This window comes from Callorhinus ursinus, unplaced genomic scaffold (assembly GCF_003265705.2).
Source record: "Callorhinus ursinus isolate GAN/ISIS: 27379988/994484 unplaced genomic scaffold, GSC_fseal_2.0 scaffold31, whole genome shotgun sequence".
Classification (NCBI taxonomy): Eukaryota; Metazoa; Chordata; class Mammalia; order Carnivora; family Otariidae; genus Callorhinus; species Callorhinus ursinus.
Window position 1 is genome coordinate 203,680 of NW_027397093.1, and position 17,700 is coordinate 221,379.

Consider the following 17,700-nt stretch of genomic DNA (forward strand, 5'->3'; position numbering starts at 1 on the left):
ACAGACTTCTGTACCCCTCACAAAGTCTGTCAGCCAACGTCAGCTCTCCCAGAAGTGAGGGGTTGACCATGGGCCAGAGCTCCTTCCCTCAGCCCACAGTGACCTCACAGTCTCGCTGGCAGAGGTGAAAGCCTTGGGTTCCCAGGCTGAGCATCTGTTTGTGAATTACCAGAATGAACTCTGCCTGCTACAAGCATCTCTGCTTCTGGCACCTGCTCAGGCTGCAAGGCATGCTGTGACCTGCGGAATCCAGACTCAGATTTCTCCCAGGAACAAATGGCTGGACCACTGAATGTCAGGCTTCACAAGGCAAATGGGTGCAAAAATAGGCTCTCACCAGCCTCTCTGGGTTCCAGAAAGCCAGTAGTGATGGACTGCCACCAGAATGCCAGTAAAAAATGCTAGTAATGATGCAATTGGCCCACTTAGCTAAATGGTGGAGCCTGGTAATGAACAGGGCGGGGGAAGCTTTAGACAGGGCTAAATGGGGTTAGACCTGCCGCTGAGCCTCAGAGACGCTTTGGAGACCTCCGTGTGCACTGTGGACAGGGGCAGATGCTCGGACTCTTCCACATGGGCACTCTGCTGACATGTCAGCACCAGGGTCTTGACCTCCTTCTTGAAGTTGGTGTTGAGAAAGCCATAGATGAAAGGGTTGACACAGGTAGAGGCCATGGCAAGCAGGTGGCACACCAAGAAGATGAGGTTGCCATAACAGATGGGGATGGCCTCATGGTACCAGTCCTCGAGGCTGTTGAACACATGCAGGGGCAGCCAGAGCACAGCGAAGGCACCCACCATGGCCACAAGGATCGCATTGATCCGCTTCATCTGCCACGCCCTTGAGCTGTAGGTGCCCTTTCGGAACACCTGCTTCCGCTTCCGCAGATGCCGGTAGATGCGCACATAGCAGACCAGGATGAAGGCCAACGGCACGCAGTACTGGAAGAGCAGCAGGGAGGTGGTGTAGACAATGCGGTAGTGGTGCAGCGGCCATGACTCAGTACAGACCACCTTATCTGCCAGAAACTCCACAGCCTTGGAGTGGTTCCTGTGAAAGACTTTCTCTAGGACACTGTTGACCAGGAAGGGCAGGGAGAGGAAGCAGGCAATGAGCCAGATGACCACAATCCCCAGGTAGGCCTGGGAGACACTGGGCTTCCAGCCTGTCGGGTTGATGATGAGCTGATGCCTCTCCAGGGCCACAAGGACAAGCGAAAGGATGGAGACTGTCACCGACATACACTGGATGAAGGCAGACATCTTGCAAAGGGCCTCCCCAAAGACCCAGTAGTCCATAAGGGTGTAAATGGCTGTGAGCGGCTGGCAGATGAGGCACATGAGGAAGTCAGAGAAAGCCAGGTTGGCAATGAGCAGGTTGGTCACATTGGCCTTCTCCTTCTGCCTAGTGGTCACGCATATGAGGCAGAGGTTGCCCAGGACCCCCACAATAGTCTCGATGCTATAAGAGGTGACAATGAAGACCATCAGGTCTACAGAATCTTGGCAGTGGTCCGAGAAGTTGTACGGGATGCTTCTTGACCTGCTCTTGTTTTGACCCTGAGGGGATCCTGGGAGCACCAAGGCCAGGAAGTGCGAGATGTTCATGGTGCAGGTGAGAAGATTCTGGAAGATTCAGTGACGATGCCTACAAAGCAAACAGACCAACGGTACTCAGGGATCCTGCCTCCTGTGTGGAATCCAGGGAGAGGTGGGAGCCACATAGAGAGGTTCATGGCTTCTGCCATCCCAAGGCTGCTGGGACCTGGAGGACCTGAGACTCAGAGATGTAAAGCAACTTGCCCATGGTCACACAGCTTATCAGTCAAAGAGCTCAGATGCGAATCCTAGTCTGATGCCAGAACTTGTCATACACATTCCCTTTGACCTCAGGCTTCCAGGCTGTTTTAATGATAAAGAGACTAGAGTTTTATACGCAGAGTGCAAAGACAGAACTGTTTAGGGAGTATGGGCAGAAATCCCCTTGTCACGTTTTATCCAAATAGAGACAGCGGCAAATGCCATTGTGTGCTCAGGTCCTTCCACAGAGCCCTCTGCCCTTGAGGATAAAACCAAACCTCGGAGCTCAACACCCAGTACACCCTCCTGGTCTCAGGCCCTACCTGCCCTGGCAGCCTTGTTTCTCAGGCGACACACGGCAGAGTTGAAGACTGCCATGGATGCAAAGACTGGGTCATCGGCACACCAGGTCTCTCCTCCTGCCCATCATGCTGCACACGTGCAGGGCCAAGGTTACGGGCTGCCCACTCACTGCGCTGCCCATGCTCAAGTCACCTGAACTAGCTTGCAGATCCCAAGCACACCAGCCTAGTCCACACCTCCCTGCCCTGGCGCGGCTTATCTCTTTTCCCCTGCTGTCTCCTCAACACAAGGGACCCTCTGCTAAGACCAAATCGGAATTTCGACTCTAGAATCTCCAGGTGGTAATGCCAGTGACAGATACTCTGACTCAGAGAGCTCCCAGATCTTTCCACACACCACTGTGATTCACCTTCGTCATGGGGTCTCTAGCTGTCATTAATCCCCCAGGGCAGTTCCCAACCCTCAGGAAGCATCGGAACCCGTCCAGGGGCATGTTGAAAGCGCAGACTCCAGAGCCCCTCGCGAGGAGATGCAGTGAAGTGAGTCTGGGATGAGGCCCAGGCACCTGTATCTTAACAGGTGGCCCAGATGATTCTCATGCGCAGGAGGCAGGAGGATTTTTCTGGCACCATAGTCTTCTGGCAGAAAGGACTGTTTGGAATAGAACCTGACAAAATGAAATACAGCAAGGCCAAATGCAAGGCCCAGGATGTGAGTCCAAAAGCAGCCAAAGCTGCACAAAACAGTGGTGGGTGCACTGTGCCCAGAAGCAGCCAATGGGAGAGACACCCCAGGCTCTGGCTGGCTGACCATCAACCAGCGCTGGGTCAATGGCAGGAGTAATGCCAGAGGCTCCAAACTAGCCAAGGACAGCATGATCAGAGCAGAGTTCGTGGGTGGGGAGGGCTCCAGAAAGTCCTCACGTCTTCATTCACTCAATAAACATGTGCCGAGCCCCATGCTAGAAACAAGGGTGAGGATGACATACCACCATGTCCCTCCCAGACCACAGAACTGCCCCCAGGAACACAGGTGAGCCTCAAGGCCATATCGCCATCGCCATGGCCAAAGCCAGTATGAATGCAATGCCCGTGAGCTGGGAGATCGGAGAGGAAACAGGAAGATGAAAGAAGATGTGACATTGAGGCGTGGCCCCAAAGCTGAAGAGGTGCCAGCCAGCCAGTGGACCAGATAGAGGAAGGAATTCAAGGTGCAGGCAACAGCATGTGCAAAGATAGGGAGGCAGGGAAGAGCAGAGCCTCCTCAGAGAACAGCAGGCCGTTCAGAACAACCGGAGCCCCGCGTAGGTGGAAGGCAGTGGTAAACGATGAGACTGGAAAGGTGGGCCAGAGCAGGAATGCTGGCCAACAAGCCCACGTCCATCCTAGAAAGATCATTGGGGATGTAAAAAATAGACTGAGGAAGAGGTCCAGGACAGAAGGAAAGGGAGGGCTGAAGAAGACAGCACTGGGGTTCTGCCTGGCTTGCAGGCCCCTTCTTAGAGAAAGTCATAAAGAGCTAACACAAGGGATGGGCATGTATGGCCCGGGACACCCACACCTTTCACTGCTGACTAGACCACACGAATGCCTGAACGCAAATCAGCCGATTCCAGCAGCTGGTGGGAACAGGCCGACGAGAGAAGTGCTGGGACTGGGAGAGCAGCAAGGCAGGAAAGCAAGCATGGGGACGGGACCAGAAAGGGAATGGAACTGTCAGCGGCCTCTGCATGTTTCTGCAGAGGCTGAGAGGGGCGCATCAGGAGGAGACTCCGTGAGCGCCCACCCCAGAAAGGCCCTCTCGCACTCCAGGGTCAAGGTGGCAGTGACTCAAATCCAAGAGCCCCAGGTCAGCAGAAAAGCTGGATTTCTTTCATGGAACATGCTGAGAGGTGGGGGTCTCCAGAACAGAGGCTCTCTTGGGGGAGGTGCTCCTGAGCAGAATCAAGTAAAGAAGAAGATAGGACTTAGATGCCACCAGAACCTCGAGAGGCTATCATGATCCAGCCACAACTCCACCAACTGGGACTTAAGAGTTCAGGGTGAAGAATGGTCCAAGTGAGACCACGTGGTTGAAAGGAGTGGGTCACCTTGCTGCTGGCAGGGGAAGGGGGGCTTCTCACTCAAGAGCAGGCTGTAGCCCTGTCTCCCCAGTTGTTTGGGGGCCCCTGGGGTCAAGAACAGTATGCTTTGCTGCAGAGAACCAACACTGGCATCTGGAAAAACAGTAGAGAAACATCAGGATCCCAGGGAGGCCAGCAGGCCATGTGCTTGTCCTGGGTTCAAATTCCAGCCCTGCCGCCTAGATGGGGGGTGGGGGTGGGGGGAGCAATTCTTATCTCACAGGAGGGCCTGGTTCCCTCCTAGGTCAGGGGATGAAAGGGGGACAAAAAGACTCTGAGAAGTAGAACCCTAGAGCTCGCCCTCCCATAGACTCTTTCAGGTTCAGTCTCCATCTTAGTTCCTCGGACAAATAACACAATTCAATGGACCAGGTCCTGTTCAGGAACCCTCTCTGCCACCTCCTGGGAAGCTGAGCTGCCCATTTGGCAACAAGAACAGCCTGGCACAGAGCAGGTGCTCATCGAACGTCAGTTTCCTTCTCTTCCCACGCACCGCCCCCAACTCCCCCCGAGGGGACCTCACTCTCTTCCACCACGAGTAATTGGCCACAGTGATCATACAAACCCATGCCCAGGTCTCTGAGTGCACCTAGCTCCAGCTTTGACCCAAAGCTTCTTTAGGAAGTCCTGCAGGAGGGCACAGAGCCGGGAGCGATCACCTTACTCTAATCCTTTGCCCAGCGCCCGGCCTCCAAAGGGCACCAGCCCTGTTGCAGAGCGCTCCTGCTCTGAGCCCAGCCCCACAGTGGAGTACCCGTCTCTATCCAGGGCTGGAAAGGGCCACACTCCACTGCTTGCCTGTCAGAGCCTAAGACTATGCTGTCCACAGGCCAGTGACTAGCCCGAGAGACATTCATGACAGGCCTCACGCTGCCCCTCACTCACACCGCCCCATCTATAGATGAGACCCCAGGATTCTGAGGGACACAGAGGCTGTCAGCCCGCATGTAGACAGATAAGACTCTGTTTTGAGATTGGTCCCATGGACATCCCAGGAGACGCCCAAACAGCCCGAGAGGCTGCACCTGGGGAGGGACAGGATCTGCCCATCTGCCCAGGGGAGCCCGGGTGGGAGTTTGGAAGGGCAGGCAGGAGAGGGCCTGAGGGAGCCCAGTCTTAGAGGGGAGAGCCCGAGGAGGGAGGGGCTTGCCTCACCCTGGAGAACACACGCATTCCTGGGGAGACAGAGGGCAGAAGGGACATCAGCTGTCCCTGAGCTTTGGGCACCCGATACCCCACTGAGCATTCATCCACACCACAACCCTGCGGGGAAGGCATTACTAGGCTGAACCACATGAAATTGCCAGTATCCAACCATTGTTGCCCTGCAAACACGGCAAATTCATGTGGTTCAATCTCCTATCTGTTCCATTTTCAAGAGGGGGACGCTGAGACCCAGTTAGAGGAAGGGACCTGACTGATGTCCCACAGCTAGTAAGTGACGGGGTTTAAATCGCCAGCAGTCTGACTCAGAAATCCCTGCACTGGGACCTACCAGACAGATTCTGAAAAGGGAAGTGGAGCCCATGCTTAAGCAAGACACAAGCTAACATGTGGGAACGAAGGGGCAGAGGCAGGGTTGGAGATGAATATCCAAGGTTCCTGACAAAGCCTCACGGAGCCCAGGGTCTCAGTGAGCGCCCCAGGGTGCTGGGAGGTGGCTCAGCCAAATGAGAAGGTACCCCAGGGGCCTCTGTTGGTCAGGTGGAGTGCTTTGGCCCTTGGTCCCAGCATGCTGGCTCCCCTGTGGCGCCAAGGACCACCCAGCCCCTTCAGGTCCTCGTCCTTCCCAAGCAGACCTGGACTGGGGGTCCCCAATGTAATGACACTCTTAGATTTGCCTCCTTACTGACACAATCTGGAACCTCAGAAGCCTCCCCCACAGTGACAGAGCACAGCCCCACCCCATCCCTGGAGGAGACACAAGCTTGAAGGGCTATGACTGAGCAAGGACCCATACCTTCCAAGGGTCAGTCCCTTGCAGCCTCCAGGGGACCACATCCGCTCCCCAGGGTTGCTGAGCTGGGGCCACGGTGACCACTTCAGACCTTTCTGGGAGACTGCGCCCCCTCCCCCCAGCAGAGGACCTCATACCAAGACTGTCCCTGTCCCTCACTCCCCACTGCATACCTCAGAGATGCCCAGGGAGGAGGACCAGAGCTCAGATCCTCCAGGTACACCCCAGGGGTGGTGATTGGGGTAAGGGGAGTAGGGGATCACTGGACGAGGGCAGTAAAATGGTGACTCCGGATTTAGTTTCCAGGAGGCTGTCAAGACAAGGCGGGAACATCGGAACCTCGGGGAGAGGTCTCCCCCCTCGCCTGCGTTCCCCATCAGTCAGAGGAAAACTAAGAACGAATACAAATAACATCAATTTCCCGTGAAGTAAGAATGGAAAAGGACGTCTATTTTGTTTCCTGAAATTTCAGCAGGCAGCTCCTGGTCTCCTAAGGCCGCAGGCGCCCACTTTCCATGCGCCCCTCACTTCTCTCCTCGCAGCCCACAGGGTGAGCTCGGTAGCGGGCCATCCACGTTTCAGGTGAGGACACTGCGGGAGCCCGAGTCCACACGAGCGGCTGGGGGCTTCCCCCCGCCCCGACTCTACCCCCCCCCCCCCCCCCCCCCCCGCCCCCCCCCCCCAGCCGTGTGGCTCCGAGCCCTGGACTCATCTGAAGCCCACCCTGCGCCCCCTCCGCAGGCGCCCGGCGGCAGGCGGCGCGCGCGGCTTCCCGGAGGACACCTGGCACCTGGGCCCCGGGCCCCTGAGCCCCCTGCACCCACGGGGCCCGTCGCGGGGCCCGCGCCCGCCTACCCGCTCCGGCGGCCCCGGCGCTCTCTGCGTGCGGAGCCCAGCGGCCCTGCCTGTCCGCCCGCTGGCCGCCTCGGTTCCCTCCTGCGCCGCCCGCCGCTCCCGCGCGAGCCCAGTCTGCCCGCCCACGAGGACGGCTGCTCCGGGAACCGCGCCCGCGAGCCCCACCGCCCGCCCTGCCGCGCCGGCCCCGCACGCGGGCCTCTCCCCACCCAGCGCCCGCGCCCGCCCCGGCCCCGCACGCCACAGACTGGGACTGCGCTGCTCTCCCTGCCTGGGCCTCGGTGTCCTCATCCGTGAAATGGGCCTTTTGGAAACTGGTTCTCGAATACTAATTGCAGGCCTCCTATGAGCCTGGCTCTCCTGCTGGGCACACACCGCTGAACAAGACAGAGTCCCTGTCCTGTGTCATCCTGGAGTTCCCGGTCCTGGGAGGGAGACAGACAAACAAGGGACAAGTAAATGAGTTTCCTCAGAATGGGGAAATAGGTCAGCTCTAGATGGGTGGTCCAGGCAGAGGGCACAACAAGGGCACAGGCCCTGAGGCTGGAGGCGTTTGGCCCCTGGAGAGAACGGGAGGCAGTGTCGCTGGAGAATGTAAGCAAGGAGACTTCCAGAGGCACGGGTGGGACAGTCAGGAGGGACTTAGAGGTGCTGGAAGGGCCTCCAAGGTTGTTGTAATGAGAATTAACAGAGAAAGCACTTCTCCATCAGAGCCCAGGCGACACAGGACTTGGCCGGAATGGAACAGGATTTGTTTACAAGGGCTACTCCGGTTTTAAATACACTAACTTGTCATTTTCTTCCCCGAGGAGGCCACACAGTAAAATTGAGTGTGTGCTTGGAGGACCTCCTGAGAGTACCAGATCTGCTTCAAGAGAACGTCCTAAATTTGGGACAGGCTCTCCTATAATATGACTCACACCTCCCAGCCGCTCCTCCCACACACATACCAGGTAACCCCAGAGATACCATTCATCTATGGAAATGGCCCTGGGGCTGTGAGCAGTGGCCCTTTCTAGAATGGCACCTGCCATTTATGGCATGTGCGGACTCTACAAACATGACCTTATTTGATCATCACAACATCTCCAAGAGGCAGGCATTTTTATTCCTACTTTACTGATGAAGCCAAGAGAGATTCCAAGATCGAGCAACTGCCCCAAAGTCACTCGGCTAAGAAACACTCAGATCTGGCCTGCCAAACCCATGCCTCTGGTCACAAGGGCTTTCCAGTGACCCTCCTGCTAGGATGCATTTCTGCAGCCCTCCATGCTCAATGGCAGAGGCAGGTGGCGCCCCAGCATCCTTGTCTCCCCATTCCCCATCTCGAGGGCACCAGTCTTTCCTCTGCCCCCCAAAGCCCAGCATGGGTCCACACACAGAGGCAGCATCCAACAAAGGAAGGAAGGTATGCGTTTAATGGGACCTAATCATAATTGTGGCTTCTTGGAGTCTAAAGTGGAGAATATTTCCTATCCAGAAACCACTCACCTGGCAGGGAGCTTTATAGACACCTGCTCTCTGTGCAGGCAAGAGCTCAGATGCTGTGTTGGCCTGGGCTGCCTGTAGGGTCTGAGGCCTTGCTGGGGAGCTCTTCCAGGCAGGCCGCCCCATGTACACATTTGAGAAGCACTGCCCGGGGCTCAGGAGTCTGAGCCCTAACCCCCGTGGGTCAGAGAACAGCCAAGCAGCTGAGACAGCAGGGAAAATTCAGGCAGCCAAGCGTTGGCTCCTCTCCAGCCAGTGAACGGAGCACCTGCTCTTACTCCCTCCTCATGCCCACCTGGTGAAGTGCAATCATCCCCTTTCTCAGTGAAAAAACTGAGACCCAAAGAAGTAGAATGACTTGTCTCAGTCATCCAAATCGTAGACGGCCAGCCTGGGGTCTGAAGGCAGTCTGAGCTCCTTCCCCAGCCCTGTAGTGCCCCTGAGAGGGGGAGGGAGCGCCTCACCGCAGAATCCCTAGTTAAACCAACACTACGGGAGCAGGCTGTCAGACTCTCTGCCTCTGCTGGGGAAGGAAACAGCACCCTCTGGCGGCAGCAGATCTGGGCACCCAGCATAGCAGGAGCATCGGGAGCTCCCCCCAAGAAAGCAGAGGCCACAAGCAAGAAACTGGGCACTGTACTTCCCCTCTCGTGGGAGTCTGGGGCCAGGGCCCCAGTCTGAGAGTGCCTGCCAGCCAGGCAGGCTACATTCTGCAGTCTCTGGGGAAGGGGCTCAGGAGGGTTCTTCCCGCACCGTAAAAGTGGCTGGCTTTTTGTCTGACCTCCTAGACATTGAGCCTACTTAACAGCCTAGTGATGGACCTCACTTCCCACCCCCTTAGGCATGTTCTATGTGAATCACCTTGGAGCTAAATGCAAGCACTAATCCCTCAGGCATGGTCAGCCCTCCATAGCTTGCAGTTTGATCCCTTGGTCCACTACAAGGTCTCTCCTTGGGCTAACGAGGAAGCTGAGGGTCAGGAAGGAGGGATACACCCCAACCACCCTCTTGCCGGCAATGTGCTGAGATTAGAAGAAATCAGGCCTGTTACTGTCACCACCTTAAGAACCAGTATGGTGAGTGGTCAAGAGCTGGGTGCAGGGGCCAACTCTCCAAGCCTCAAATTCTCTTCTGTAAAATGGAGCTAATAATAAAATCCACCTCGAGGGCTGTTGTAAGCAGAAATGAGATGAGATGCAAAAGGCTCCTAGCACAGGAAACATGCCCTCAAGATCTATTGCCCCCCGGACCCCCTGTGCTCCTCCACCCCCCTGAGTGCCACCCCTCCCCCCAAAAGCTAATGAGCAGGCTCCAGCAATTCTAGTTTGAAACCTCTCCAGACCCACACTCCCACCTGAACTAGTCCAACATGGTGCTAACGGGCCCCAGGCTCCATCATGGTGAGTTTCTCAAGTCAGTCTGTTTCTCCTTAAACCCTTCTAAGGTGTCTCCCCCCAGACTCCTTCCCCACTCAAACTCTACATTTTAGGGAATATCATTGCATTTCACTAACCATTTCATTGACCATTTTCATATCCAGGTCTGGGTAGATGTTGCTTCCACAGCCTGGATTCATTGAGCTCATTCTCCACTTGGAAAACTCCTACTCATTCTTGGAGACCAAGCCCATATAACCAACCCTCTGTGAAAAGTCCCTGCCATTTCACCCCACCACACACTCATTCTAAAGGGAGGCTGGCGAGTGTGTCCCCCACACGGAGAGCTCCCGGGCACCTGTCCTGACTTGTTCCTGGAAGAGCCATAGCAAAAGGAAGCCATGTTAGCTATCCAGGAAAATCAGCTTCTTTTCCCATTCCTATGAACAGAGAATCAAAGAATCCCATACATTTAGAAAATCAACAGCACAAAGGAGATAGGTCAGGATAAATAAACAAAATAACTGACCCCACATAAAATTGAAGTAACTCAGGGACTAGAAATGAACTTTAGGAGACCAGCCATGTTCATTAATCCTCAGAAAGATTAAAGAAGTTACTGTATTTGTAAAATGAGGGCAGATTGCTAGGAAAAGAGAGACCTAGAAAGCAAGAAAAAACGCCTCAATATTAAATATATGATTGCTAAAGTTGAAAAACATTTTATTGGAAGGGATGGGGGTGGGGACAAAGTAGGGAAATGTCCCATCAAGTGGAGCCAAAACACAAAAAGATGGAAAACCTAAGAGCAGAAACAAAAGACATAGATGATTAATGCAAATAATCCATTATCCAATTAATAAACATTCCAGGAAGGGAGAGCCAAGAAAATGAAAGGTAGCATATCCATTATAGACTCAGCAGGAAATAGAATTCACCCCCAGAGAGTCAAATGAAGAGACATTAACTGTAAGGTAACATGTGGAGGAATGGGCAGGAGTAAGGGGAAAGACAGTAAATGGTGGGGCACCCAGAGATTGGCAGGGCAGTTACCACCCTACAGCTAAAGGAGTGAGGGGGAAAAAATCATATCATCAGAGCCAGGGGACTGTGGAGGAAGGGCCACCCAATGAGCTGTTCGGGTCTGGAGGCATGCCACTGTTGCCAGAGACTCAGCACTGAAACAGAGGAAAGTAGGAAAGAAGTATACCAGGTTCTCTCCATCCACTTCCAGTCTCCTGTGGGTTCTTGCCATTGACCAAAGCCACCTGGAATCGAACCAGCAAAGAATCATCCAGCCTCTCTGGGTGTAAAAAAGGCCAGAACAATGGCGGAGAATGGATCTGGGTGGAGTGTAAAAAAGTACCCAGCACAAGGAATTCTCAATAATAAAAGAAACTTTCCCAGAGATGTAGATTGAAAAGATCTACTGGGTGCTGCTCAAAATAAAAATTTCTGAAGCACTTATGCTGTTGCTCTTCCATTCCCTTCCTTTCTGAATATCCATATCCATATCCAGAATTAGTTCCAAATACCTCCATGGTGCAGGGAACAATATAGTCCAAAAGCCATTAGGTAGAGCTGAGCAAGATGGTGTCCCATGAAGGTGAGGCCAGGGTTAGGGAGACTGGTGGCCAGGAACAGGGAGTTGGAGCCCAAGTTGAGTGAGAAGATGTTCCCACAAGGGGCAAGCCAGCGGGTGTTGGAACCCAGCGGAGGAGGAGTACATCTGCACAGGATAGGGTAGCAACCCCAGCAGTCCAGCACGTCAGAGCCAAGTACAAGGAGAATGGCATCCCATGGTGGTGGGGGGCGGGGGGCCGGCATAGCGTGTCAGAACAGGACAAAGACAGTGTCCATGTGAGGAGGCAGGGAGTTGGCAGCCCAACACAGGGTGTTAGAGCTCAAATACAATGAAGAGGGTATCTGTGTGAGAGAGGAGGACAGCCAAGGTGGGGAGCCAGAACCAGAGTAGAGAGAGGTCCTGGTGGAAGGGAGTTCTGCTATGGAAGACACTCCACGCATGGGAACCAACCAAGTAAAGCAAGTATATTAAAGATAATTGGAGCCAGTTTTCTCACCAATGGAGAAGGTAGTTACAAACACAGAGGGGGGGAAAAAAACCAGAATGAGCCCTGTGGTTTTAAATCAGAATTGAAGGTATTGTGTAAACTTAGGGTTTTCAATGGACACACGGTCCCCCACTTACAATGGTTCGACTCAAACAGTTTTTCAGCTTTATGAGAGTGTGAAAGCCATACACATTCAGTAGAAACAGTTCTTTGAATTCTGCATTTTTATCTTTTCCTGGGCTAGCAATATGTGGTACCATACTCTCTCGTCATACTGGGCGGTGGGCAGCTCCCAGTCAGCCGCACAATCACAAGGCTGAACAACTGATATCCATACAACGATTCTGTTTTCATGTTCAGTACAGCATTCAATAAATTACATAATATTCATCACTTTATTATAAAATGGGCTTTGCGTTAGATGATTTTGCCTAACTGTAGATTAATGAAAGTGTTCTGAGCACGTGTAAGTTAAGCTTAGCTAAGCTATCATGTTCGTTGGGTTAGGTGTATTAAATGCACGTTCAATTTACATTACTTTTAAAGCACAACAGGCTTATCAGGACATAACCCCATTGTAAGTTAAGGAAGATCTGTATATAAATAAATTTGAATGCAATTGTGAGATACACACACACACACACGCATCTCTTTACTCTGTCCACTGAGAGAGCCTTGGGGTAGTGACACTAATAACAATGAGTACTCCTAGCACCCATACTTGGCTTCTAAATGCCACTTTCCATTAAAAGAATCCAAGGGACAGGGAACATACAAGATGAGCCTGAAAGATCTTTGGAGGCTAGAAAACAACAGAGTGCTCTAAGAACAATGGAGCATGTTAAAAAGACCTGGAATCCAGCTGGAAGGATCTCTTACTGGCCAAATCTGGAACAATGTGAGTATTAAAATAAATTATGGTAGTAATAGATACTAGCACCTTGAATAAAATAGTAACCTGTGAGTCCACTCCAATATAAATAATTGAATGCAAAGTGAAAGTTTGAGGAACAACAGGATATTTACATGGCTTTAGTGTACCTCACCGTAAAATAGTTATTAATTACAAAGAGAAAATTAGTTACTTTTCAGTGGAGACGCCTGGAAGTCACCACGCTAATCAACATGATCAGAGCAACGACCATCACTAACACTACAAAGTGAAATCACATACCCATAATAGGAAGCAAGAAGAACACATCATTGCTTCTGTCATATTTCTGCCAAAGGTGCATAAAAATGAACCCAACGCCAAGGAAACATCAGACTAGCCCAAAGTGAGGGACATGCTACCAATACCTGGCCTGTAGTCTTAGAACATGTCAAGGCCATGAAAGTCAAGGAAAGACAGGAGAACTGTTTCAGAATAAAGGAGACCAGACTCATGAGAACTAAACCTAAGCATCCTGGGACCACTGGTAAATAGAACCTAGGGGTGAGAGGGTAGTTAGTTATATATCAGTGCTAATCGCCTGAATCATGATGGTTGTGTTTTTGGGTAAGCAGAAGAATGTCCTTCTCTACAAGAAATAAACAATAAAACTACTCTTTGGGGAAATGAGCATCTTGTTGCAGCTTACTCTCGAATGGTTCAGAAATCTTTTTAAATGTTCTCTATACTCACTTGTAACTTTTCTGTAAGTTTAAGATTGTTTATATATTTTTAAATAATAATAAGATTTTTCACCTTCATGGAATAAAACAGAAATAAAAGTTGAAAGTTGCAACCTCTAGAAATAATCAGGGTGGGGGGGTGTCAACATCATTTATCTAAGCAATAGGAATATAGCCCATTTCTTTCTATTAAAGAAGAATAATTACAATTACTAAGAAAAGAATAAATAAAAGAAATGAAATAGCATCCACAGCACAGAGCATAAAGAAGCTTGGTAACAACAACCCCAGCCTCAGTGTCCTCATCTGTAAAATGGAGCCAAGACTGGTTCAAGCTCATGACAAGCTGGTGAAGATGCAAAGGTTGAAAGGATCAGGATGCATTTGAAGTCTTTTTCAAAGCCACATGAAAGGGAGACATGAAGGAGAGACCTCCAGGCCAGACAGCCCCTAAGGGTCTGGTCTTCCACAAAGCTCTCCAAGTGGCAGGCACATCTGCTGTGGGAGGCGGCTCCCCAGACCCTGAAGGATCACTTGTTCTTTGTTTGCCTTTGTTCCTTACTGAGGCCATAAAGAGGCTGGGCTATAAAATAACCTCCTCTCTGGCCACAGGAAAGGAAGATAAGGGAAGTCATCTGGCAGCCAACACCTTTCCTGCCTCCCCACCCTAGACAGCTGGCCTTTCCCTGGCTCCCTGCCCCAGCCTTTCTCCAAGTGAAACTAGACTTCGAGTGCCTTTTCCCTGCCCCTCCTTACCAAGGCTTCACTCCTTCTCTACTCCACCTACGGCAATACAAAACATGTCCTCCAGCCACAGAGAAAGGAGGAAGAGGGCACAGTTGCCACCTGCCACTAAAACTCCATTTCTCCAGTACAGTCTATGATCTTGAAGCTGACCAGCTGAGGACAGCATTTTCCCTCCTTAGCAGAGAGTAAGAAAAAGACAAGGACAAAAGGGCATCATTCACCTAGAGACCTGTAGTCGCTGTCTTCTGCTACCCCAGTGCATCACCTGCCTCTCTATGGAAGACAAAGGAGAAATACCAAAGCAGTCCAGCCTACACTGTTTTTATCCCCTGCCTTCTGGGACCTTCTGGGACCTCCTGGGATGCATTCAAACAGTCCATAGTCAAACAAACCATAGTCCAATAGGGTTTTTTTTTTATTTTATTATGTTATGTTAGTCACCATATATTACATCATTAGTTTTCAATGTAGTGTCCCATGATTCATTGTTTGTGTATAACACCCAGTGCTCCATGCAATACGTGCCCTCCTTAATACCCATCACCGGGCTAACCCATCCCCCCACACTGCTCCCCTCTAACACCCTCAGTTTCTTTCTCAGGGTCCATAGTCTGTCATGGTTCCTCTCCCTCTCCGATTTCCCCCCTTCATTTTTCACTTCCTACTATTTTTTTTAACATATAATGTATTATTTGTTTCAGGGGTACAGGTCTGTGATTCATAGGTCTTACAAAATTTACAGCACTCACCATAGCACGTACCCTCCCCAATGTCCATCACCCAGCCACCCCATCCCTCCCACCCCCAACCACTCCAGCAACCCTCAGTTTGTTTACTGAGATTAAGAATTCCTAATATCAGACATACAAACAATTATAAGAACGTATTATAAGCAACTCTACGCCAGCAAATTAGATAACCTGGAAGAAATGGATGCATTCCTAGAGATGTATCAACTACCAAAACTGAACCAGGAAGAAATAGAAAACCTGAACAGACCTATAACCACTAAGGAAATTGAAGCAGTCATCAAAAATATCCCAACAAACAAAAGCCCAGGGCCAGATGGCTTCCCAGGGGAATTCTACCAAACATTTAAAGATGAATTAATACCTATTCTCCTGAAACTGTTCCAAAAAATAGAAATGGAAGGAAAACTTCCAAACTCATTTTATGAGGCCACCATTACCTTGATCCCCAAACCAGACAAAGACCCCATCAAAAAGGAGAATTACGGACCAAATTCCTTGATGAACATGGATGCAAAAATTCTCACCAAAATACTAGCCAATAGGATCCAACAGTACATTAAAAGGATTATTCACCACGACCAAGTGGGATTTATCCCTGGGCTGCAAGGCTGGTTCAACATCCACAAATCAATCAACGTGTTACAATATATTAACAAAAGAAAAAACAAGAATCATATGATCCTCTCAACAGATGCAGAAAAAGCATTTGACAAAGTACAGCACTCTTTCTTGATCAAAACTTTTCAGAGTATAGGGATAGAGGGTACATACCTCAATATCATAAAAGCCATCTATGAAAAACCTACAGCGAATATCATTCTCAATGGGGAAAAGCTGAGAGCTTTCCAAATCGGCAAAGAGGAAGTCAAACTCTCACTCTTTGCAGATGATATGATACTTTATGTGGAAAACCCAAAAGACTCCACCCCAAAACTGCTAGAACTCATACAGGAATTAAGTAAAGTGGCAGGATATAAAATCAATGTGCAGAAATCAGTGGCATTCCTATACACCAACAACAAGACAGAAGGGAGACAAATGAAGGAGTCGATCCCATTTACAATTGCACCCAAAACCATAAGATACCTAGGAATAAATCTAACCAAAGAGGCAAGGATCTGTACTCAGAAAACTATAAAATACTCATGAAAGAAATTGAGGAAGACACAAAGAAATGGAAAAATGTTCCATGCTCATGGATTGGAAGAACAAACATTGTGAAGATGTCAATGCTACCTACAGCAATCTACACATTCAATGCAATCCCTATTAAAATACCATCCACTTTTTTCAAAGAAATGGAACAAATAATCCTAAAATTTGTATGGAACCAGAAGAGACCCCGAATAGCCAGAGGAATGTTGAAAAAGAAAAGCAAAGCTGGTGGCATCACAATTCCGGACTGCCAGCTCTATTACAAGACTGTCATCATCAAGACGGCATGGTACTGGCACAAAAACAGACACATCGATCAATGGAACAGAATAGAGAGCCCAGAAATGTCCCCTCAACTCTTTGGTCAACTAATCTTTGACAAAGCAAGAAAGAAAGTCCAATGGAAAAAAGACAGTCTCTTCAACAAATGGTGTTGGGAAAATTGGACAGCCACATGCAGAAGAATGGAACTGGACCATTTCCTTACACCACACACAAAAATAGACTCCAAATGGTTGAAAGACCTAAATGTGAGACAGGAGTCCATCAAAATCCTAAAGGAGAACCCAGGCAGCAACCTCTCGACCTCAGCCACAGCAACTTCTTCCTAGAAACATCCTCAAAGGCAAGGGAAGCAAGGGCAAAAATGAACTAGTGGGATTTCATCAAGATAAAAAGCTTTTGCACAGCAAAAGAAACAGTCCACAAAACCAAAAGACAACCGACAGAATGGGAGAAAATATTTGCAAATGACATATCAGATAAAGGGCTAGTATCCAAAATCTATAAAGAACTTATCAAACTCAACACCCAAAGAACAAATAATCCAATCAAAAAATGGGCAGAAGACATGAACAGACATCTTTCCAAAGAAGACATCCAATGGCCAACAGACACATGAAAAAGTGCTCCACATCGCTGAGCATCAGGGAAATCCAAATCAACACCTCAATGAGATACCACCTCACACCAGTCAGAATGCCTGAAATTAACAAGTCAGGAAACGACAGATGTTGGCGGGGATGCGGAGAAAGGGGAACCCTCCTACACTGTTGGTGCGAATGCAAGCTGGTGCAACCACTCTGGAGGTTCCTCAAACAGTTGAAAATAGAGCTACCCTACGATCCAGCAATTGCACTACTGGGTATTTGCCACAAAGATACAAATGTAGGGATCCGAAGGGGTACATGCACCCCAATGTTTATAGCAGCAATGTCCACAATAGCCAAACTGTGGAAAGAGCCAAGATGCCCATCGACAGATGAATGGATAAAGAAGAGGTGGTATATATACACAATGGAATATTATGCAGCCATCAAAAGGAATGAGATCTTGCCATTTGCAATGACGTGGATGGAACTGGAGGGTGTTATGCTGAGTGAAATAAGTCAATCAGAGAAAGACATGTATCCTATGACCTCACTGATATGAGGAATTCTTAATCTCAGGAAACAAACTG

General features: G+C 50.3%; 1 protein-coding gene across 1 annotated transcript in view; it reads right to left on the minus strand.

The window, feature by feature from the left end:
* Positions 1 to 480: 480 nt before the first annotated feature.
* LOC112830541 (neuropeptide Y receptor type 4-2) overlaps positions 481 to 17,700 on the minus strand; it is a 22,849-nt gene continuing 5,629 nt past the window's right edge. The window contains exon 2 of the mRNA XM_025880421.2: positions 481 to 1,648. Coding sequence (XP_025736206.1) covers positions 481 to 1,608 — 1,128 coding nt within the window. The 5' untranslated portion in view covers positions 1,609 to 1,648. The remainder of the gene's footprint in view (positions 1,649 to 17,700) is intronic.